The sequence below is a fragment of the Colossoma macropomum genome, unplaced genomic scaffold, assembly GCF_904425465.1.
Source record: "Colossoma macropomum unplaced genomic scaffold, Colossoma_macropomum, whole genome shotgun sequence".
In the NCBI taxonomy this organism is placed as follows: domain Eukaryota; kingdom Metazoa; phylum Chordata; class Actinopteri; order Characiformes; family Serrasalmidae; genus Colossoma; species Colossoma macropomum.
The window spans coordinates 8712372-8738530 of record NW_023494790.1 but is presented as its reverse complement, the minus strand read 5'-3'; the positions used below and the strand labels follow the sequence as shown (position 1 = coordinate 8738530).

Sequence of the window (26159 nt, the reverse complement as noted above, 5' to 3'; positions counted from 1 at the left end):
GAGCTCCTCTAAGCCACCTGGGTGGATTTGAATTCTTCTGGAGTGGGGAAATAAAGCTTAATACCTAAAGTGCAAGAGCTACTTCAGAGAAAGTGGAGAGAGAAATCATTCGTCATTTTCCTGTAGGTCTAACCATCCAGGACAAAAGTAACAGGGTGATGGGCAACAAATCAGATTGTATGTTGGTGATGCTTAAATGTAGTGTGTGAGGAAAATATTGAAGATGGATCATTTTAAAAATGCTGGAAGATATTGAAAACATTCGAAATATATAAAAAAAATATGAACAATATCAAAATATTTTACAAATGCACAAATGCAATTCTGAAAAAGCTGGAAGAGGTAAAATGCAAATTAAACTGAAAGCAGTGATTTATAAATCTGTTTTGACCTGTATTTGAACAAAATCAATACAAAAAAAAATGTTTTACCTTATTAGCTTTGTTTTTTGTACAAACATCTTGAAAGTGATATCTGCAACTTGTTCCAAGAAATTGAATCAGGGACAATTTAACACTAGGAACATTTTGAAATGCTCAAAAACGAGTGATGCTTGGTATAAAAGAGGCATCCAGGACAGGAGTCTTTTATGAGCTGTGTTTATAGAACATTATCAGTTGATATTTAGGCTGGACACATTTTTCTTAAGTACTGCTGCTTCTGTGCTAAAAGTCTTGCAAACCTGACACAGTTTGTGTTGGCTGGGTTGATTTGTTCTGTTGTGCTTGTCTAAAAATGACACCAAAGGAAACTTTACACAGTATTGCTAACCAGATAAAAAACAAAGTTTAGTATTTAGTTTTTATGTATTTTCCACTGTTTTTTCAAAACAATCTGAAGCTGTTTTTATCTGTCAGTACCACTAAAACTAAAAATCAGTTTTATTTTATCTCACCCGTACTGGAATAGATAGTATTTGATTGACGTAACAACAGCAGCAAAAAAACAAAACAGCGGGAGCTTTTATGGCATCACAGCTGTCCTACTTTGTGAGAAAGAAAGAGGCTGAAGAGCTGAGCCAGATAGAGAGAAATCTTTGGATAATATCCAGGAAAAGCTCTCAGCCATCTTCCATTACCAAAGTTTGCTCTCATCATTTTGTCACGGGTAACATAGACAGTTAGGTGAAGAATGAATTTTGCCCTTGGCCATTTTCGAATGTTGAGAATTATTCATGATTTAGCTACACAATGAATGCATTTAACACCAGAACATTAACTAGCAGGGCTCATATAACTTAGGTTGTCATCAAGTTAACAGAGCTCATCCTCATCAAACAGAGACACAGAGCTGTTACTCATTTTTTATGATCACATTGACATTTGGTGGTATAGCTGGTGGTAAAGACACAATATAGCTGACTCTTCTCAGACAAAGTAGTTACATGATTCTAGCGATTTGTATGCTTTTACCTCCTGTCATGCATATCTCTGTGATGTATAGGTGATTATAGAAGCCTGGATATGTTACTGCAAGCATTAACGCATAATTGGGACTCAAAGATAACTTATCGATACAATACGGATCAACACCTCTGATCAAACTGACCTTTTCTTGGTATCTTGATTTGGAAGCCATATCAGGCATTGACTGCTCGTACACATTATGCTGACGGAATGTCAACAATATGACTGCGAGGCACTTTTTCTGGATTGTGCGAATACTGTCTGTACCAAACCATATATTGCCCAGCACTGGCATTTAATTCAATGATCTATTTTCTTTTGTCTTTTACTGACCTTTTGAAACCCTTGCTTCTGTGAACCGCAGGTGGATGGGAAGATGTAGCTGGACATTGAACGAAAGAAAAACGTGATCGTTCACAAGCTCAGGTCATCCCTGGGAAGTGCGTGGCCCACGGAGCACCACCCACCATGTCCAAGAAGGCACCCAGTGGGCGGAGCAAAGGGGAAAAGCCTGATGCCATGGCAGCCCTGCAAGCAGCCAATGAGGAGCTGAGGGCCAAACTCACGGACATTCAAATCGAACTGCAGCAAGAGAAGAACAAGGTAGGCAAAAAAATATGTCTTGCAGGGACCTAATGTTTGTGCATATTATGGAAGCTAAAGTACAAAACGTTGCCAGTCCGTTTGGGCAAACTAACCTGCAAAAATGTTGTTTTGAATTTGTTGTTTTAGTGATGTCACAAAATTCAGTGTATGTATGGGTAGCTGCCTGTTGATGCTACAGCAGGTATTCTCAACTTTTTCCGCAGCTCACCTTTCTGTAATTACAAAGCATAGCAGCCCACAGAAAAGCTAAAATCATCTTTTTAAAAACAATTTTCTTTTTCTTTTCTTAAGTGCTGTCACTGAAAACCTGAAGTACTGGGGCCTGAGGAAATTTAGATCATCTATTTTTTATTCCATCACAGGGACCAAAAAAAACCCATTAATTTTTAAAAACAGCGTAAAGAATAGAAAATAATAGAAATGTACAAGGTCATTGTTTGGTCTGGAAATGTTTCTTTCATTTTGAGGGTGTTTGTGATTCATTTGAAAGAGTCAAACTACCCTCCACTCACAGGGCTTTTGAATTGTCAGTAATAGTAACCCTTACTTCATATCTGCTTCTTTTGTATTGGTTTGTCAGTTTAAACACTCAGGTTGCTGATGCTTGGCCAAAAATACGCTCTGCGATCCATGAGTCAAAATCAAACACCAGTCTTTGCTGTTATTTTATTGCTTGTTTGTCACATTTAAGAGCAGCTCATGCTGCAGGAACACTGAGAGCAAATGAGAATCTATCAGAATCAGATCAGAGTCAGATGCTAAAACAGGCAGATTATGCTGACAGTACAGCACTGGCGTGTCACTAGAAGAGGAGGAAAGCAAGCTTTATTGACAAATACCCTTGTTTCATCATAGAATGCATTCCTGCCAGCAGTGTTGTTTGGGAGCAGGCCAAGACCTGTGGTTTTGCCAGACCACCGTTCAGCTGTTTGTTGCAGACCCTAGATCGGGTGGAATGGTCACACGTCAAAATGGAGCAAACTAAAGAAAAAGTATGATAGGTTCACATCAAACAAAGTAGGACTGACAGCACACTGAGAAACATCTCCATCAGTGGCTAACTAACTGTCTGCGTCGCTTGCCCGCGACTGCTCGTCTCAAACTGGTGACGTTTAGTTAGGCTGCTACTGTAATGTTTTTATTTATACATAATATTTATATTGGTTCTAATCTGAAAACGTTTGGTTCCTAATTATTATGTTATTTTTTTTTCCTGTTATGTTTCTATAACTTAGAGTCACATTACTGGCTTACTGTGAACTACTGCCTCCCCCCCTGAGTACAGCCCTACAGACCACTAGAGGGTGTTTTACGGACCACAGGTGGTCAGCAGCCCACAGGTTGAGAAATCCTGCCCTACAGCAGATCAGCTGTGCTCATTCATGCTGAAGTTTTAAGGAGTGTTTAGTTGGACTGCTTTTTGAATGAGGCTCAGTACAAGGCAACCAATCAGAACAAAGGTTATTTACATATTATCACTGTCGTAACAAAACCTCCAAAATGGTAACTTTTCTGAAGAAGGAAAAAGCCTAATTAACGTGTAATGGAAGTTGATGTACAAAGATTTTTTTCCAAGTAGTTTGGACCATTTTTGATGGTGATGAACTTTTACATATTGTAAGGGCAGCTGGTGTTTACAAATTATATAAAAATAATTAAAATTAAAAAAGGACAAAAATCCAGGTATGAGGTTTTGTTCCAACAGTGGGGATATAATAGTATTAATGTCACAGGAGCAAAACCAGCCAGTTTAATTTTTAAGGAATAAGGAGAGGTTAAAAAATTGTCATGTGAAACATTTTTGGTATGTAAAACCACACAAACATCACAAATGTAAATATGTTGTGGACATCACAAGGAAAAAAATTAAATGCAAATGCAAGATATGCATATTCATTTGCTATGAAAATCTATTCATTTACATTAATTAATTTTCAACATTTAAAGAATGAATACTATCCCAGCTGTATTCCAGATGTGTCAAGATAGCTGAACCGCTTACCAAGGCCGTGACAGTGTAACTGACCTCTCTGAACTCTGGATTTAGCAAGCACAACCCTTCAGAAAGGCTGAGTCAAGTTCACTCACGTTAGATACATTACAGCCCTTCCTACTAATGGTATTTATAATTTTCTAAATGACATGCTTATTAATTAACCCCTTCTATTTTATGAGACTGTTATTTTGATTGAGAGGCCACATCTCTATGATATGTGATATGTGATATGGCTGCTATGATCCATTAGCATCGAGAGATGTCATTAGGTCATGGTGGAAAGCCTTCAGAAAGACTGTCTGGCTGAATATCTGACTTGATTCATTGTCAGGGTAGATTCTGACTGGCAGCTAGTGAGTGTACTGCTTTGTCCTGTTCTATTACATACATGTCTCCTTCACTAGATGTATGAAGGGTTTCCTTGGGGACGATGCAGGGACGTTGAAACACTTTGTGTCTCTACCACTGACTGGAGAAACATGCTATTTGGAGTCGGAGTGAATGCTAAGTGTGACATGTCTAAGAGTGATGTCGGTAGAGAGCTGTCACTGGAATACGTAGGCTTAGCTCAGTGGATGCTCTACAGAGTCAGAATGCAGAGGCCTGATAGAGGATGAAGAGTACAGGCATACAGGCAAACTGAAAACTTTGAGAAGATACAACAAGGAGTGCACAGAAAAGAGTTGCCTAATATGTCACTGGATTTATGGAGTATGACAGTGATATTTAGATCCTAAAATGTCAGTGCACTTCTAGTTTAAAATATCTGACGTGGTGATGACATATACGGCAAGTGTAATATATCTGCACTGTTGTTTGTAAGAGCAACAGATTCATTTAACATGTTAAATGTAACCAATCATTAGAGGAGGGGTTCAGCGAGAAATCGTATTTGCTCAGTTTTCCACTTAGCCCAGATGTAATAGATCACCAAGTTTGGTGTCCGTATTTTGCTTCTTTAGTTTAGCGCTTGAGCTACAACGCTGATGTTCCTAACAAACACTAGAACTCAATACATAACTAAATACTTAATAAATACATCGACAGAATGTCTCTCAACCCACTCAAACTGCATTGAGGTCTTGATTAAGGTGGCTTCGACTTGTGGATGTGGTTTAGGACACAGTATAATTTACTGTGAACTATAAACTGAACAAAACTTTTCTACGTAGCTGAACACAAATTCTAACTCACCTGCAGAATCTCTCTCCCTTTCAGGTCTCTCAGGTATATATACGCTGGTTTGCATTCACAATTTCCATTGTTTCTAATTATAAACACACATCCTCATTAAAGAAATCAGGATTAAACAGTTATTTATACATAAAACCAGCAGACATTGTGAATGTAATTTGTGGTGTTAACATGCCTTCATGATGTGATGTTTTTTACCTTTTTTAGCTTTTTTTTTTCAGATATCTCTCATCTTGTGATTAGAATGGCCATTTTTACACAGAACAAAGGGCAACACTTTACTGTAGGGTTCTGTTTATAAGGCTATATGACACCTAGATAAGCTTGTCATGACTACTGACATAACCCTACATAAATGTTTATAAATACTTATTCCAATAGACACCATCTGTCATAAAGGTTACTTTAGCTAACTTTGATCAAAATTGGCAATTATGTCTGTAGTCATTACAACCTTGTGTAGGTGTTATGTAGCCTTATGAACAGAATCCTAAAATAAAGTGTTACTGAACAAGGTGTAAGCTCTTTTTAAGTGTATATACATTAGACATTTATGAGCATTTACCTTTTTTTTTTGATCAGGAGATGGCATCCCCTCCTAGAACAAACCCACCTCGGTCTCCTCTGAGGGTCTCTTGCTTGCCATCTTTCATGGAAACCACTGACAGTAATCAAAACTAGGCATCTGGCTGCATCCTATCTATTTTAATGTTGTTTATAGCTCAGTTGCACTGTTTTATAATATCTATATTATATTATTTTGCAGAAGGAAAAGCTACTTTACAGTATTTTATTTTGAAATAGATTTTTTGTTTTCTGAGCCAAAACAGTCTACGTAGTGTGCAATTAGAGCCCTCTATAATCAAGACATTTATTGAAAATTTAATTAGTGTGTGTTTTGTTACACCCTACCAATCATGCAAGTTGATGCAAATTTACAGTGTCTGATTTTGGATTTGGCTACTGTCATGCAGTTATGCACAATGACTAACACTAACCAGATCAAGCTCCTGCAGCAAATAAATCAGTGTGTCAGATGTTCTCATTTTCTCCTGCTGTGCCAGCTGAGTGTTTTCCAATAATATGTTCAATATGTTATTACTGCAGAAGAAGGAAAATGAGTGCACAGCAGCAACAGTAAAATAATGAAAGTCTGTGTGTGTGTATTTGTATTAGAATGGCACAGTATGTAGTTTTTTCTCTGAGTTCTGACTGTGCCTTTAAACATATGGTGGTAGTATGAGGAGAGACTGCGTGGGGCAGCTTCTGCTTTAAGCCCCCTTTAGATGAATGAAAGCGGAACTGACAGATTTGAGGAACAGGAAGGAGAAATGGTAGAGGAAGGGTGCGAAAACTTAATCACAGCAAACAGAAGGTAGAAATGGGAATTTATAGGATGTTAGATTGGAAGGAGGAGGGGATTCAGGCATGGTTGTCCTCCCAAACCTCAGTTATTCTTCACTAGCTGTCATCACAATATTGGTCTCTGCAGTGCTGAAACATGAATATTGCAGAAGTGTGCGATATGTAAATGAGCGCATTTAGAGTAAACATCGTTTAAAAGGCCTGTTGCTGTGTCTGCCTTTAACACGATGCAGCCAGTTCTGCTGGATAAAATGGTGGATTTGGCTGATGCTATTTGAAAACTAGGAAACTAGCCAGTAGAAAGAGTCCACAAACCGCTGCCTTGATGTACAATCTTTAAGAATAAAATGAAAAGCTTGTAGAGCCGTTTCTGAATGCAAGGTTTGGCCTGTTTAAGTAAGATTTGAGCTCCCTTATCAGCAGCACAGAGATCTTTATCCATCAGTTTCATATTACCATGGTTAGATGTTTCAACAGATTGCTTGTCAAATGGAAAGCTTTCCCATTGGCACTTACACTACATCCAAGAACAGGTAAGGTTAGTCTGTATAGATGAAGTTTATGCTTTAAATGGACCACACAAAATTGTTCCCTCAGGTAATGAAATTCATATTAAGTCAGTAACTGTAATTTGATTACAAGACTGAACTGTGCATTACTCTACTTTGTTACAAGAAAAAAGTAATTGCAATACTATAACTTGTTACTTTGTTCTGTTTTACCCCCAACGCTGTCCATAAGACGCAGTCCAGACTCTGGGCCTGATGTAGTAAGTTTTTTGCAGACGTGTTCTCCCCACATGTAATTTTATGAAATTTCCGCCCTAGCCTATTTAAGTTTATGTACCATGTGCATGATAAAAGTCAAAATACTCTTCTCTGCCTCATGAATATGTGTTTGAAAGAGGGCTGCACAGAATGTGAGGAGATCACAAAAAAATGGGCGGAGATATTATATATGCAGCTGAGTACATATTCAGCTGGATTCCCAGAAGTTTGAGCAACTTGCATCAGTTTTCTACCACCTAATAAAACCAAGCATTAATTTATGTTAGTGTCTGATAAGTGAAGGTACCTCTTGTCTTTTTCAAAGTCTGCTTGTTGTCCTTAGTTGTATTTAGTCCCTGAGTTTTCCTGCTCTCTTTTTGGTGTTTTGAGGTGGGCTATGTGATGCAGTGGACGTGGCTGGTTTTCATTAGGTTTTGGCTTGAGGTTAAGGTTAGGATTAGGATTAGGGCCGGGGTTAGGTTTTAGTTAAGGTTGGGTAAGGTTAGGTTTTGCGTAATGGAAGTAACATATTAACAATACATCTACTTAATGTAAGTAATACATCAACAGAACATCTTCAAGATATTTACTTCAGTGTATTCAGATGCATCGCTACTGCTACTTCACTGATATGTTGTTGATGTGTTCCTGATAATCTGTTAGGAATTTATTAATCATCTATAAAGGACCACTCCAAACAAAGTGTTACCAAAAATGTAACTATAACCTAATCCTAAGGATTACTATATTAAAGTAGTGTAATCAGTGATGTCTGATCCCATATTTAGCAAAAGGGCAAATATAAGTGGAGCAATATATGGAAATATTTAGAACATAAAACTGACAAATTTATACATGTACACTGATGAGCAGTGAAAAAGGTGACAAAGTTCAAAAATCATAGCAGATCTTCCGGAAAAAAAAAAAAAATGCCTGAGTGACAGGAAAATGAAGGAAGACTAAAAGGAAACACAGGGAAACAAGTATTCGCAAGATTCAGTTCATCAAGATTAACATGCAAATGCAATACAGTTTAAAACTATACTGCTCTCCTGTGCTCTTTTTTTGAGACCCCTCCTCACCAGGAATTCTAAACAGAAGTCATTCCAAAACTCTGTCTGACTGTAATGTTCTATCTGCTAAAAGGCTGTACTGACTCATAAAGTTTCATGTTGGAGCGTCATGCTCAGATGGTTTCAGTTCAGAGAGATCAGCGTGTGTTGTGAGTTTTAAAGGCATTCATTTCATACGAAAACTAAGATGGAGCTGATTGTTTTAGTTACAAATAATGGTCATTTACACATATTAACATTTTGCACCCATCATTCAAAACTACTGTAGAAAAAAAAATCAAATGCGAAAACGAAACTAACTTCACCTCTGAGGAGCACTTTCTTTTCTTGTTAGATCACTTCAGCATTAAAATCTGGCAGGTTAACATTCGCAAAGGCCTAAATTTATTTATTAACCTGTCAAACTACAGAATTTCATGTAGCAGCAAATGAGAATAAAATAGTTAATTTCCAGATCAGATCAGTTTGCTGATGTAGAATCAGGCGATGTGTAAAAGCAGACCTAAAGGACTGGTTCAAATATCTTCAGGAAAATGCTGCAGATCTCAGTTCTGACAATAAAAATAAAGTCCTTACTAAAGTTTTGTTGATTGGCTGAATAAAAGCACATGACCTTTTGTTGGGGAGGGGGATTCTTCAGAAGTCTCTCCTGGTAGCAGAGGCCTCCTCCCTCCCCTGCTTCTTCCACAAGGAAAAAAATACTTAAATCTACACGGTTCATGGGACACATTCGGCATTAAAAATGGTGAATTTTGCCAAAAGGTGACAGGTTTACGTGTATCTGGTTTGAATGTAATCCTGCTGGTAATCACCACATTTTTATAATGTACCTTTCATCTGATTACTGTTACATGTATTCCGTTACTACCCAACTCTCAGAATAACACAGTTTAAACTCTCGTGACCCTGTATGTGGTGTGAGAAGTCGCAGTGCAAAATATGCAATATGCACATGCAATCTGTGTTATTTCACAAACTCTATTTTCAGAACCGGAGTGAAATAACACCCCTGTAGAATGCTTTAATGGGAAAGAACTTGATTTATTAACACCTCTATTTCTTCATCACTCAACTTTATTGCTGTTTCCAGCTCGTTGATGGGATCCTGTTATGCACGCCTGTAGTGTGTGTGTGTGTGTGTGTGTATGTGAGTGTATGTGTGTAATAGTGAATATCTTTATCCTGGATGTTTGTGTGCAGACTGCAGTAGCTGATCAGCATTGATTTCTGCAGATAGAGCTCGGCAGCCGTGTTCAGCATGAGTGAACATGAAAAACATGTTGATCAATATGAGGCCGGACACTCCACCAACAGCTCCATGATACTGATGTCCCATCAGAGCAGTTCTCATTAGGACAAGTTCTCCATTACTTGAAAATGCAATGGAATCGAATGGACGTTATTACATATGAAATTGATTACTATCCAGAGTTATCTGTTATGAGTATTCCTGCATTACATTATTTTATAGATTACTGTATAGTATAGTCTGTAAGGTCCATAGGTCTACTGTATTGCAGGGCCTGTCAGATGTGAATATTTTGTCAGTGATATCAGTTCTATGGAGCTAAACATATTCGCTGATATAATTTAAAATGGTCGTAAAATAAAATCCAACAGCTTTAGGTTAACAACGCTTCACTGACTGACATGATTGTCAACTGTCACATTTCTTAAACCACAGAAACTTGCAAAGTGTTAAATAATTTAAACTTGATGCCATTGGTGGTCAAAGCTTTGTAGAATTCTTAGTGATTTTGTTGTTTTGTGTAAATTAGCTCTTATGTGGAGGCAAGTCAAGAAGATTTGTTGTCAATGAAATTGTGTTGCATCTCATTTCATAAAAAGTTTTTTTTGTGTGTGTGTGTGTGTGTGTGTGTGTGGGTCTATCCTAGACTGGGGTACATTACACGTTATTGTGATTTGCACAATAGTGATTTAGCAGTTCAGTCTGTTTTACTGTGATAAATGTGAGCAGGTGGTAAATGTGTCACATAAGCAGTCTGTATCAAATGAGATGTTGTCTTTGCATCAAAGGTGTCTGTTCATTACAGTGTAGAACAAACTATCTAGTATCTGTGCTTTATCTGAGATTTTCAATACCAATAAATCTGCAGCACCTTAAATGGCAATTCCACCAATTTCTCAACATTTTTTGTAGTATTCAGTCATTGAGATGTAAACATTAAAGTCATTCAGTGTGATTTGATGTGAAATGATACATTGTAAAGAAACTTAGTGACCAAGATTTTTCTTTACAGTGGTGGTGATAGGAACCAGGCAGGAGTTGTAATGTCTATAACACAAATATAGTCATTTTATTTACTATTTAAAAAGACCAGTGAACCTAAACCTGTCTTTTGAGTTTTTTTATTTATATGATGTTGATGATAAAACAGTAATGATGATGATGGTAACAAATGCAGACATTTCGAGCAATGCGGACACAGTTTCATGTGTTGTTGTGTTCTAAAATATGTCATGACACAATTTGCTTGGTTGAAGTTTTATTTGTGGAGTGTTTTGTAAGTACTTATTTTGTAAGTACTTCTCCAACATGACTGGATTTGCAAAGATTTCTTTTGAGGCCAAAACCTCTCAAAACTATCATAAAACAATAAGTGCGTTTACATGCACTCAATAATCTGGTCATAATAGGATTTCTGCAGTTATCCAATTGTTCAAATGATCGTGTAAACACCATACTCCGATCTTAAAATCTGATTAAGAAATCTGATAAAGAGAGCTGGATTTTAGCTCAGTAATCAGATTTCTCAGTGCATGTGAACTCTTACTCTGATTTCTTTCCGATTTCTCAGTCCGTGCATGTGCGAGAACAGACGGCGGTACCGGAAATAAGCGAGCAGCAAAACACTTTTGGAGCGGTGCTGAAACCAAACACGAAATAAAGGTTTTAAATATTCTTCATTTTTTTAATTATGTACGTTCATATTTTCAAGTAAAGTGGCGCAATGTTTTAAAAAAAAGCAGCGGCATGAAATTTGAGTCTTACGTTACGTTTACGTCATGTCTAATTCTGTGAGTTTATTGGCTGGTTGCAAAATCTGATTTCTGATTAACTCATGTAGACCCAGAGTTTCCCCATTATCTGATTACTCAAGTGCATGTAAACGTGTTGATCAGATTACTGACAAAATCAGATTTTCTGCAGTTATCGGATTATTAAGTGCATGTAAACGCACTCAGTGTCTCAGGCATCAGGCAGTGCATTTGTAACCATTTCACATATTAGCTTTCTAGATGCTTAAATGCTTAGATGCTTAGGATGTCTGGTTCCCATCACCACTGCTGTGAACAAATCTAACTCAGTATGTTTCTCTAAAATGACACATTTCAGCTCAACAATATAATTATAAAGACATTTTAATTAAATCGAATTTTAAAAATTCCATTATTAATATTAGCTGATATCATCTTCCCACTGGGCCCTACTTTGTAGATCTGTGTAATACTGTACACTATGTATATGTGTGCCCTACTTCTGTCTTATTCAAATGAGTAATATTCCTCCTTGTAATAGGCCAGGGTGAAGTTACCACTTGTCTATTACAAAGTCTCCTTGTTGTCCTTAGTTATATTTAGTCCCTGAGTTTTCCTGCTCTCTCTTTGGTTTAAGGATTAGGTGATGCTGTGGACCTCGCTGGTTTTCAAGTGAAGGGTAAATTATCTGGAATAATGCGCTGAAGCTGCACGTGTTGCAGTAATTGAGGGACTTTATTCCAATGCATTTACCCTTCTGCAGGACACCTGGATATGAGCCAATTATTGCCCAGATCTGGTAGCTCAGGGCTCTGCCCTATCTTTTAGCTTTTAAAATCATTTTGTTGATTACTGACAGGGGCTGACAGGATCTTGACTGGTGCTGTGTGTTCATGGAAGTGTTGGTGGTTATTAGTCGTCTGTGTGCAGAATAATCAGTGCACTTTATGGCTTCATTTTATGTGTTCGCATATATTTATTGAAAGTCAAGCACTGTTTCACTTGCTTACTATTTAAGTATAGATGATATCAAAGACAGCTGTGCAAAACATTGCAGACAAATGTATGAAATTATACTATTATGAAGCTGCTACTCTCCAACTTCACAGATTTCAACAATTACTCATAAGCCGTGAAAAAAGAAGAGACGTTAGGTGTGTACGGAATGATGAACAGAGCTGTTAATGATTCCTGAGGAAGCTGTGTGTGTAACAGTGTGAATAGTGAAAGTTTTAATAAAGTTAACATCCAGAGGGCCTTTTATTGGAAAGTTGTTGATCAAATCTCTAACAGATACTGTAACTTATCAAGAAATGACTATAGTTAAGTATATTATTTATCATTTAACAACATTTTAGTGTCCCCAAAACTTGAGATGTTAAATAACACATCTTAAAATACCTTCTAGTGTCTAGTTTATAGGTTTTCAAACTGCACTGTAAAAGTAAAAATTGAATAAAATAATAGAAATTATTAATATGACAAGTGATTCAGAACTTTCAGACACTTTTTGTCGGCATGTTATCAACGGCATGTTGTTTCTTCTGTGCTGATTTCATCTTCTTATTATTTTATTACTCCATTTTGTTATTGGTTTTACTCTTTGTTTCTCTATTTGTTCATTATGCTTTTGTATTAGTTTACACTCATTTCATGTTGATTTCATCTCATATTGCCCAATTTGTCCTTTTTTATCTGTTTTATTTTTATTTCTCTATTTCCTTTACTATGCTTATATTCTTAGTTTATCTGCTTCTTATGTACAGCACTTTGGGCAACATTTGTTGATTTTAGTAGTGTAAATATAAGTACTACAAGTGTAAATTGGAATGTTTCCTCTTGTTTATAAAATAAATAAATAAATAAATAAATAAAAATCTTAAATGGACAACCAAAAAACTGAGAGAAAACCTAACACTGTACCTGAAGCCAGTCTTCTAAGAAAATGACTTGGTGATGATGAGTGGTGTAGAGAATGTGTGCCTGATAAAATAATGCTGTAAATATGTAAATCACACCTAGTATGAACTGATAATTTGTCCATCTAGTGGAGTAACTGAGTGTTCTATTAAGTTGCATGGAAATTATGTTGCATGCAACCCACAACATGCAGCTTGTTGCATGAAAGTTTTACAGTGTAAAGTCAGTCTAAGGCCAGAAACGTACTCATGCAAGTACATGAGAGCAAATTGTGTCGTGACACATTTTAGAACACAACGACACATGAAACTGTGTCCGCACAGCTCGAAATGTCTGCATTTGTTACTTGTGAACAGTATGTTTCTGGCCTAAGACTTAAGAGTGACAGGCATTCTGTAGTATGTGTTGGCAGGCGTGTAGTTTTGACAATGTTTCACCAGTGTTTTAGTGTTTTAGAGGACTGAGTGACCATTCTTAACAGTCAAGAGTTACTAATTTAGTTATTTATGTTCATTCTTTCATCACATGCTGTGGTCTTGTTTGGATAATTGAATTTAGACCAAACAAAATTTAAAATATATATATATATATATATATATATATATATATCATTTACTTTTTACTTCTTTATCAAAAATGTATCATATTGTGTTGCCAAGACCACAAAACATGCTTTCGTGACATTTGTGTGTTACACCTCTAGTTAATATGAATGCAAAATGTGTCTGAGACAGATACAATGTCAGTGTCCTTTGTACCAGCAGACTGCCCTCTAAAAGTTCTCTCAAACCAAGTCTACATTAATATGCAGGCACTGTTTCTTTGCTGATTTTTTCCCAAATGCAGTCAAGCTGCTGCTATAACAGAGGACTTCTACTCTAATAATCCTTGAAAAGCAACACTGCCTTTAGCTACAGATCCAGAGGTCTGTGCAGCGCTAGTGAGTTATGAGTCAGTTACACTTCCACCTACCTAAACCATGAAAACCATGAAATAATAAGCTACAGCAGAAAAGAAGCCCACATGCACAATGCTGCAGTCAATCCTACAGATGTGCTATCAAACCAGGCAGCCGGGCTGAGCAGAGCTGTTGTTTTGTGCTACGCTAAGATTGACAGTAGCAGGAGACGCTGGAGATGCCTCTGCTGTCGTTAAGCTTGAATGAACAATGCTGGACATGTATGGCAGCGATAAATGGGGCGCGTGCCGCCCTCGGCATGACTCCAGCCTTAGCTCGTGGCTGTGGATGCGCTGTTTTTATGACTTAAGGGTGATCGAGGCTCTCTGTAGGCATGTAGTTTTGACAGTGTTGCAGTGTATCATCTTTGCAGGATAGAGGGACCATTCTTAACCCTTAGCGGTCAAGCATTACTGCTTTAGTTTGCTATACTATCCTAGTGTAATTGGGTGTTTCTGCAACTGCGGGCAGTTTTGCCTACAGTTTTAAGTAAAAATGGCGAACATCATGACCTATTACATTTACTTGGGCAGATAACTTCTAAAAGTTTTGGATTCAACATGAATATGTAGTTACAAACTGTGTGGTAAATATTTGCAGAATATTTTTAATATGAAAAGATGATTTGCTGTTCTGTAAATTCATTGACACCTATTTTAGATTTTGTCATTGAGTTGTTTGGATTGGTGTTCATTGAAAGGTTTGTTTGGCTTTGGAAAAAAAAATAAAATGTCATAAACTACAGTGAATTTTCAATGAAAAATTTTGTGAAAATGTGAAGTGACATTAGTAAACAATTTTCTATGTGTTACGCTAAAAATTGCTGGGAGCTAAAAGTGGCAGGAACACCCAAACTTACATATTTATGTGGTAAGTTACATAATCAATAGCTTTTTCATTAATTTCACATTCTGTATCAACAGGTAATAGTTTGCATATTTTGTCCTGTCAAGAAATTCCAAAAAAATGGCAAAAAAAATAAAGAATAATATTTTTTTTTGCCAAACAAGACTATGCACAACAGCAACTAAAATCCTAATAAAATGTTTCCTCTTCTGCCCACAAATAGAAATGTTTTTGTTTGAAAGGTTAGAATTTCAACAGAAATTATCAGTTTGTTTCAGTGAGCTGTGATTGAGAAATAATTGCACTATGATTTTGTTATCGTAGCTTAGCTAGGCCTTCAGTTTGAGCAACGAATGTAAAAAAAAGCACCCCTGTGATAATGCAAATCTCTGCTAGCACCTCTGTGCAGTTCTGGTAGTATGTTAGCGCTACGCTAATGGTGATTCACATGCACACTTTGTGGCCATTCAAGATTAAACACAGATATTTAAAGCTTCTAAAAGACAGAAAGTTCTGACATAGAGTTACAGCTATTTTCCAATTCTAACATCTGACTAAAACACGTTGGTCAATCTACCTTTCTTACTCGCAGTCAGTGACGTATCTAGGACTTCCGGAATCTTTCTCACAAAATTGGTTGCACTTGTTGGAAAATACAATAGGCTGATTCTCCTGTCACTTTGTAATTATCTTGGTATTTAATCTGACAAAATAGGACTGCAGTTTAGTTGCTAAAGTCCTAACCGCTGGGCACGCTCACTTGGCTGTATCTACCTAGATGCCACAGAGGAAAAAACTCCCTATTGGATCATTTTCATTGGCAATTTCAAGAATTTAAACCTTTTGATTCCCACCAAAATATAACAATTAAATATGGTTATTACTGCAATACTTGAGTTTTAATACAACCAACATGATACATGTAAAACTACAAATTACATACATGTATTTTGTTGTTTTAAAGGAAATATTAGGCTTAGAATTCCCTCACAGTTCCCCACTGTTAACTGTGACTTTTAAGGGTTAAACACTGGGGGTGGTAACAACATACAGAGTCAAATCATGTCAGCTGGGTATTAGTTTCAGTGTGAAGCGTCATCTTTGTTTCTCTCGCCCTCTTTGTTTTCATCTACATAACTGGCCTATCACAAGTCATTCGACCCATTTTTCAGACCCTCTTCTTGGTCAGAACGGATCTGCCGTGCTTGCTGCTTCTCTGATCTGAGAGGTTTTTCATCTCTTCTTCCGCTATTGTTTCTCTTACTTCCTTACATCAAAGCTCTGCTTCAGAGACTATACTGGCCTACCACTGCCTAGTTCATTTTACATGCTGAGAGTGCACAGGCTGTATCTCACACTAAGTGTAATATGAGACGTGATGTTCATTGATTATACATTCACTGTCCACTTTATTAGAAAATCCTACATTGCACTTTCACTCACTGGCCATTTTATGAGCTCCACCTACCTTGTAGGTCCACTATATTGGTGAATAGTAATGGACTTTAGCCTACCTATTGCTGTTGTCATGGACTTTTTTCAGTTCACCAGTACCCTGTTCATCATTGGTCAGTTTCTGACCAAAGGACTGCAGTTCACCAGACATTATTTGGGTGGTGGACCGTTACAGCAGTGATGCTGACTTGGCAGTCCCATGGTAGCGCATATGGCACTGGTGTGAATGTATGAAGCACAGCGGTGTCACTGCTAGGTTGAGAGTGGTCCAATGTCCAAAAATATCCAGCCAAACGCACCTCTGTGGTCAGACATTGACCATTGATGATGGGCTAGAGCATGACCGTTAACTGTTCATCAGCAGATGGGCTACTCTCTCTTACTGCACTCTAAGGTGGAGCTTAAAAAGAGGGGCTTCTAAGTGGCCAGTGTTTCCAAACAGTAACTGTCCTGTTTTTGAGCCCATATCCAGCCATGGTCACTGAGTGTGTGTGCTTTCCCTCATGACCTTAATTAATGTGATGGATGACTGGGTTGTCACTGGAGGCCTGTTGGATAGCTTAGCCTCCAGCACTGCAATCTCTCTGGACAGCACCAGTGCCTTACTCAGCTACAAATCATGCAGACCCCACAGAGTCTTTCCAGCTACATTAAACACACACACAGTGGGTCTGCGGGTGCTCCGGGATTTATACATCCCATGTGGACGTGGAGGCTGTTCGATGACCGTCTGGCCTGTTTTGGTCCATAGTCAAATTTGAGTTTTGCCCAACTATTTTATTTTACCACAGGGCTGCTGACTCCATCTGGCTACATGCACACACACACGCTGGCTTCGACCTATAATAAGCATCAGACCTTCAGGCCACTGTGTCTAGTTCATTTCTTTCTTCTTTTTGTGATTTTATTTACTCTTGTGCTGGCCGTACTCATGGGCAAAATCAGAACCACACTGATTTACGATCAGTGATCCAGTCTTTGAAAAAAAGCACATATGTGAGTACTATACTAAAACATACACAATGTTTTCTGAAGTTCCCAGATCTTCCAAAACATTTTGGCATTTGTATATATTGTGTTTCAAGAGATTTCATCATTAAATGTGAAACAAAACAACATTCCTCCAGTACCAACACAGGAACACAAGTGCAAGACAATACAATATACACGGTGCAGACAATGCAGTGCAATAAATACAGAAGACTTACAGTAAACAGAACTCAGGCAGTACATGGTACTGAGAGTATGTAGATTGTGCAAAGCAGGGTGTAACATACTATGACATATTAGCAGTTAGCCTAGCATATATCAGCATAGCAGTCACTGAGGTAGCAACCAGAACAACAGCAACGGAATACAGTATTTGGTTGATGAAGTATTCTACCAGCCGATATTGTTAAAGAAATAAAATCTGCAAAAATGTATTTCAGTGTGAAATGCAATATGTATATTTAAATATGGTGTCACAGACATATTCTGGAATTTCTGAGTGGAATGGTGTCATATTGTTATGTATATTTGTGTGTGTGTCTGTGTGGGTGTCCGTCAGTTCAGTCTGTGGGAGTTAAGGTTGGAGGCAGTGCAGTTCCCAAACTAGGCAGTAACTAGGCATGATCTTCACAGGGGAGTTGATGGTGAGCAGAGAGTGGTCGCTCTGTGCTCTCCTGAAGTCAACAACGATCTTCTTTGTCTTGTCCATATTCACATACAGAGCTTTCATTTCCAGTCAGAATGGTCAGTAAGCACAATATATTTAACGGAACATGACACCGTATATTTGGCTGGTAAGGCTTACACAGAAGCCTCAACAGCAAGTATAATATCTTTTTTTTTTTCAGTATTTAGTGTGTATGGATGGATGAACAGAAACACCTGTGGGTTTTTTTTCAAATCTGAAGAAAGAGTTGATCTTGAATTTCTCCTAAAGATGAAAGCTGTTTATCTGATAGTTTTGGTGGTCTACAAGGTCATGTATACTCATGAGGAGTCACAGCCTGGAAATTAAATAGTAGGCTGATCTCTAACTTTTGCAAAGTGCTGTAAGTTGATTAGTTGCTGCAGGTTCCATAGACTGCAATACTTAGATATTACAGTCAGAGATGGATCTGTTGTGAACTTACATGTGAAGGTGACAGAACATGCCCAGGAACGGCTTAGGGCTCTAAGGAAAAAAGTCGCTATGGATATACTAATGTGACAATTCTGAACCAATTATTAATATGTAATATATCTGCAAGTGTTGATATTTAGGATCAGTGATATTTAACTGCGAATATGGACGGTAACTGATTACATTTACAGGCTCAAAATACTTTATATAAATGCAAACCACCATAAAAGTCTTAGTAATGAGACACAATTATACCCATTCTACCAGAACACAGGCTAATTAATGCAGCATCATTGTGACACTAAATATTGGTCAATAAATCGATATCAAACTAAAGCTTTTAGGCTGTATTATTGATGCAGTACTGATATCTTCTTTATCCACTATGATGCACTAGATTTTGAATCTGTTTTTCCAAATGTTTACACTGGAACAGTGGCCTAGTCCCACAGGTTATTCAACCAGAATAAACCAGGTCACATAAGGAATAGCAACTCACTGCTATTCATAGCTGCAGTTCTGTGTTCGTAATGATGGCCTAAGTAGGTAGACAAATAATTTCGTCACAGTTTGTTTTGGGTTATTTTTACTACAGACAGTAGAGACTTAGCCTGAGGGTGCTATGACTTTCAGTGGTGTGTGAGTCATTTGCCTGGTTTTCTCTTGCAGGATAATATGTATAGTAATTTCTCTGTTACAGCATTTTGTGTCTGTATGTGTGTTTTTGTGTGTGTGGTGTTGGAGTCCTCTATGGTTCATGTCAGTATATGTAAGCACAGGAAACGCTCTAATGTGACCCTGAATACTGTGTAACAGGGTTGTGTCCTGAAACACTAACATTCTATTAATAGTCCAGGCTGAACGTCCTCTGCAGGTTAAATAATGACTGGAAACCTCCAGATGTAGTGCAGCAGCATTTGTGCAAACATTTGGAAACATCAGGCCAAAAATGACTGTTTGAGTTTGGAGTCAAGGGACACAAAATACTAACAAAATCTATGTGTAGTTTGTCTGTGATGGTACTGACTGTGTACAGGTCATAATGCTTGTAAGGCCAAAGTAATAATCCTCTAGTATAGTAAACACATTTATTACAAACGCCAGCCTTCTACAGTTGACGTGAATAATTTTTGTGGATTTAATTTGTAAGATTGCATTTGCAAGTGAGGCTCTTTATATCAAGGGCAGTTAAAAGAGCATTCACTGGCTATAGCCTCCATCATGGCACAATTATGGAAAACCTTCATGCACAAAGTTAGTAACTTTTGAGCTTTTTCTTATTGAAAAATATAATGAGACCATATTGGGGGTGAGTAATGTGACAGTATTTTATCGTGTCAAGAGAAATTATGCCACGCTTTTCTGATAGTATGGATGGCATCAGTACTGACTGGGGCTGAACTATTTGTGAAAAATATCTAATTGCAATTTTTCTAACCGATATTGCAATTGTAAGTCAAATGTCATTATTTTCAGTAATTAAGCTTTAGGCCTTTTTTGACAAAAATACCAGCACATATATGCTGAATATCAGAATGCCAGTTCAAACTTTATGTCATTATGTCATTTGTGGCATTATATTAAATTTCCCCACTTAAACATTGTTTGGACAATTCTGAATAATGTAGGATATAATTAAAATTGCAGATCTTGCAATTTGAAAATTGTACTCTTTCCAATTGCAGTTTCACTTGCACGATTAATCATTTAGCCCTCATACGAGCACTGACCAGCTGCATGTTTGATTGCAAATAGTGCCTACTTAAGCCTGTTTAACTGGATTTACTGTAGCACAGAATGTAAAATGTTGAACAAAAGTCATTGTACTCATAGCATTTTTTTAAATGTGACACTACAAACCTCAAACAGAATATCATAATGCATACTCTATTTTGAAAATATGTTGTGTAAAAGTATAGTGATATTGTTTTTGCCATATCACCTACCCCATACTAGTATTATTTTCTGTTTATCATATTGAGTTTAATTTGTCCTTGAGGAATATCCACCATTTCCTTTCTTCTGTTGAATCTGACAAAAATTGAGATTTTCAGCCACCTAGGCTAGTAGTAGTAAGTCAAGGCCAGGTAGTAGCTAACATGACCACAAATGATGACTACCAAACAGAGGGAATAACATGCCATTGCTATCCATTATCAAACAAAACAATGATTTAGTTTATAGCAACAGAGGGATTTCACTGGCAAGGGGTATTTATGGAAAAAATCCTTCACAAATAAACCTTCACACTTATTTGCTTTGTAAAAAATGTGTGATTAAAAAAAAGAAAAACAAGTAGAAAGTCTTTTAGAGGACAGGAGTAGAAGGACTGTGTTGTAGTCTCTAATTTCAGTCCAATCACTTTGACTTGCTACTCTTAGACCACTGGTTCTCCACTCTGGTCCAGACGTACCCCCTGTCCTGCACATTTTTGTGTTTTCCTGCTCTAAAACACCCACTTCAACTCAGGAAGCGCTTGCTATTTAACTGCTTAGTTGGATCAAGTGTGTACAGGCCAGGGGATACTCCAGGACCAGGTTTGACAATAGACAATGTATGCAAATTATCTTAATCCAGAGCACTGCACAATGCTGAGTTTCCTCTGACCCCTGCTTATTTAGTGATATGATAATGACATGATAATTAACTTGACACATGAACTCAGGTGTGTTAGGGCAGGGTGAATACTCCCCTCAAGACTGAATTAGCCCCTGGTCTCTTTCTTTAAACAAAACCAGAAAAACAATCTAGTGCCAAGAAATATGTCACAATGAATCAGTCATTCACTGAGCATTTCCACAGAGGGCTCTTTTACCAATCATTTTATAATCTGCTCTTATATATTTAATCTTTTTTCTCCTCTGCCTTCTCTGTCTCCTCTGCTCCTCCAGGTTAGTAAGCTGGAGAGGGAGAAGACACATGAGGTCCGTCATGAGCAGCACAAGTCTGCGGTGGTGGTGACGGAGCTGAAGGCCAAGCTGCACGAGGAGAAAGTGCGGGAGCTGCACGGCGTCCGGGAGACGCTGCTGCGGCAGCATGAGTCTGAGCTGCTGCGAGTCATTAAGATCAAAGATGGCGAGATCCAAAGGCTGCAGGCCCTCGTTAACGCACTCCGAGATGGCTCTACAGACAAGGTGAAGAACAGGTCGAAGGTTTGCTGGAAAGGTCGTGTGTTCCCTAATCAGGCAATTATAAACGGGAAATTTGTCTATAATTAGAAAAGCCCTTGGAGCTGTTTTTACTGTATTCCTGCACTGAGCCATTCCATTTTTTCACTGTTCTTATGTGCCCAGTTAGTGCATTAGGGCTGCCCTTATTAACATGGAAAAGTCAGAAATCTTCCTCGACTTTGTTCTGATGTACAGCGGCTCCAATAAGTATTTGGACATTTATGCAGTACCTACAAATGTATTTTTATGGTGTTGGAAACAAAACATCAAACCAAGTAGCATTTATTTAAAACCGACAGTTCCAAAACTATAGTTTTCCTTTCGGCAAAGTGTTCTTTCAAAAAGCGTTTGGTGTGTTTCAGATTGTTGTCATTAGAGCAGTTTCTTCTCAGTTTTCTGCAGGTTTGCATCCAAAATGCCTTTGTACACATTTCTGAGATCATGATCACATCAGTGAGCGCATTTACATACAGTTAATAATCCGATAACTGCAGAAAATCTGATTTTGTCAGTAATCCGATCAACGTTTTTACATGCACTTGAGTAATCAGATAATGGGGAAACTCCAGGTCTACATGAGTCAGGCAGTAATCGGATTTCTGCTTTGCAGCCGGCCAATAAACTCACAGAATAAGACGTGATGTAAATGTAATGTAAAACTCAAACTTCATGCCGCAGCTTTTTTTTTAGGAATAATGTCACACCGCTTTTGTTGAATATGGACATACATCATCTAGAAAATAAAGAATATTTAAACTCTTTATTTTGTCAAGAATGTAGTTGGTTTTAGTGTCGCTTCAAAAGTGTTTTGTTGCCATCTTGTGACAACGTTGCTTGCTTATTTCCGGTACCGCAATCTGTTTTTTGCACATGTGCAGACTGAGAAAGTCGAAAGAAATCAGAGTAAGAGTTTGCATGCACTGAGAAATCTGATTACTGAGCGAAAATCCAGGTCTCTTTATCAGATTCCTTAATCAGATTTCTAGACCTTACTCTGATCTAAGATATCAAAGTGTGCTGTTTACATGACCATTTGAACAATCAGATAACTACAGGAATCTGATTATGATCGGATTGTTAAGTGCATGTAAGCTCACTCAGTGAACACAAGTTCACTCCCACCATTGTAAGAAAGACAGTCCTAGATTTTGATTTTTCCACCTTTGTGCTTTACAGTTCCCTTAGTGCACTCTGGTTCGAATGCTTCTCCAGGATTTCTCGACACAAAAAGAGGGACGTTAAGTGTCTCTGAAACACTGCGTCAAAAATGTTAAGAAGTTATTTTAACTTTCTGAAAAAGAAATAGTTTCTAAGTACTTTGTCATTCTAACGCAGACCTAATTAAAGTAAAAATAGCAATGACGTGCTGTTTACTGGTTGTCCTGCAGGTGAAATCGGCGCTGATGGCGGAGGCTCGTGAGGAGGCGCGACGGGGGTTTGAGCTGGAGCGTTCGCGGCTGCAGCAGGAGATCTCCGAGCTGAAGGGGGTGAAGCGGCAGATGGAAGAAGCGCTGAATGTGGCCGTGCAGGCAGACAAGATCAAAGCAGCGGAAATCCGGAGCGTCTACCACCTCCACCAGGAGGAGATCAGCCGCATCAAGAAAGAGTGCGAGAGGGAGATCCGCAGACTGGTGCGTGCTAACATTGAATGACCAGACTTACATTCCTAACTACTGTAATTGAAAAATAACTCAGACAGCACTGCTATCCAAGTAATTGCTAAATAATAAGCCTTAAGATATAATACATCTAGGAATTTAAGGGGTTAAAATGAGATGTATTGCAGTCTAGGCTTAGTCTGTTTCTGGAAAACCAACTTAAGCTTTTAGAACATTTTAATAGCTACAGACTTTAGCTTATCAGTTGGTATGACAGTTTTAATGAACCAGTACTTTTGGCACTTTTTGAACTGCACAATACTACACATCAGTTCATCTGACCCCAATCCACAGTCATTTCCTAAATTGATCCAAATTTAAAGCAATTTGCTGCAGGAAAGCCTCATCCTGATAAAAGCTTTTTATGGCTCTGAGTCTTTAGGCCAGTTATCTCCAGCCTTCAATCTCCTTGAAAGCTGCGCTCCTGCAGAGTTCAATTCCGGGCCTAATCTAACACATTCAAATCCAGCTAATCAAGATATGTCAGAAGCATCTGAATACCTGAACACAGTGTGTTACATTAGGGCACAGACTAAAGTCTTCAGTAAAATAGTTCTCCAGAGGCAGAACTTGCAGTATATGCTTAAAACTAGGCCCACAAAAGACAGATATTGTGATATTCGATTATTCATGTGAATGAATCCACTAATAATTGATTAATCTTCGTGAATGTGGCCTGTAAATGTGAAGAGCTGTAAAATGAGCTGTATTTTAAACTAATTAACCTGTTGTACTTATATAGCTTATGTACACTGATCAGGCATAACATTATGACCACACAGCAGTGCTGCTGGAGTTTTTAAACACGGTGTCCTCTCACTGTCCACTCTATTAGACGAACTTGCGTTGTTGGTCCACCCAGTAGATGTAAAGCCAAAGACGATAGCTCATCTCTTGCTGTACAGTATGAGCTAATCATCCTCTAGTCCTTAATTGGTGGTCACAGGACGCTGCCCACGAGATGCTGTTGGCTGGATATTTTTGGTTGGTGGACTATTCTCAGTCCAGCAGTGACACTGAGGTGTTTAAAAACTCCAGCAGCACTGCTGTGTCTGATCCACTCGTACCAGCACAACACACATTAACACACCACCACTACGTCAGTGTTACTGCAGTGCTGAGAATGATCCATCACCCAAATAGTACCTGCTCTGTGAGGGTCCATGGGGGTCCTGACCACTGAAGAACAGGGTAAAAGGGGGCTAGAAAAGTATGCAGAGAAACAGATGGACTACAGTCTGTAACTGTAGAACTACAAAGTGCACCTATATAGTAAGTGTACCTGATAAAATGGTGGTCATAATGTTATGCCTGATCGGTGTATGTAATGCTGTGGCAAGACGTGTTGCTGTATGTTTAGTAGTTTTTTGAAATAGTCTGATTAATATTCCTAATTAACAGAAACGTATACGGCTTAGGATACTCCAGTCACTATCTTTAGTAATGTAACATGAACTTTAGTGATGTTTGTAGGGGCAACATTAGCTCATTCTGACAAATCAGTGTGAACTGCGTGTCCTCAGGGAGTGGTTTGGTTTATCAGAACTCCAGCATGGAGGTGAAACTAATGTTTACTGACCATTCTTCTGCTTCAGAGTCAACAATAGAATATTTTCTTTTTCTGGTGGTTAAAGAAAATGTCATGCTTCTGTGGAAAGACTTGCACATGTTGTATATGACTACTTCATCATTAATTTTAAGAAAATGCTCCCAGGCTTCTTTTTTTGTTTTAACTTTCAGCATAATTGTTCTTTTGCTTTCGTTATCCACTGACATAGATGTTATACTGTAAGAATTGCTGTCCACTTCAGGTTAAGTCATTAACTCGCTCTAGGTCGGACAACATTAACTTTAGTGTTAATTAGGTCACTATGCATTGTTCCTTTGATAAGACTGGTCAAACATACATCAATGAGCCAAAACATTATGCCTAAATGCTGTTGGTCCTTCCCGTGCCATCAAAACGTGGACTTCACAAGACCTCTAAAGGTGCCCTTGTGTTATCCAGCACCAAGCCATTAGGAACAGATCTTTTAAGTCCTGTAAATCGCAAAGTGGAGCTGCCATAGCCTTCTTGTTCCAGCACATCCCACAGGTGCTTGATCGGATTGAAATATGGGGAATTTAGAGATCTTGCCATTTTGAAGTTGCTCTGACACAGTTGTCTAGTCATAACCATTAGGATCCCTGTCAGGGTCACTCAGGTCTTCACTCCTGCCCATTTCTCCCGCATTTATCACGTCGAATATGAGAACCGACTATTTACTTGCTATCTGTGTGTCGTTATAATGTTTTGGCTCATCTGTGCATTTGTGTAATGGAAATATTATAATATGATTTACAAAAACAAAAATGAACTGTATTTTCTATATGTCTTCATAGGTGAGCAAGCAAGTCAGCATTTATAAAAATATTTTTAATGTGTTTACAAGCTACTTCCTACCCCTTTTCTTTCACCCCTCATTGCTTGCTAGCAGCTCAACACAGACAACAGCTCACCAACAGTGTACTAATAATTTGATAACAAAGTAATAGAGAAAAATATTTTATTTGATTTTATTAATTAAAAATGTCTGATTTGATTTCCATTCCATCGGTGGAATGGCCACTAGGGGGCTTTAAATAGAGATGTGTT

At 38.0% G+C, this 26159-nt stretch overlaps 1 protein-coding gene across 1 annotated transcript in view; it reads left to right on the top strand.

Moving 5' to 3' along the window:
• jakmip3 (Janus kinase and microtubule interacting protein 3) overlaps positions 1–26159 on the top strand; it is an 82931-nt gene that overhangs the window by 10396 nt on the left and 46376 nt on the right. The window contains exons 2-4 of the mRNA XM_036572045.1: positions 1771–2009; positions 21588–21830; positions 23255–23497. Coding sequence (XP_036427938.1) covers positions 1875–2009; positions 21588–21830; positions 23255–23497 — 621 coding nt within the window. The 5' untranslated portion in view covers positions 1771–1874. The remainder of the gene's footprint in view (positions 1–1770; positions 2010–21587; positions 21831–23254; positions 23498–26159) is intronic.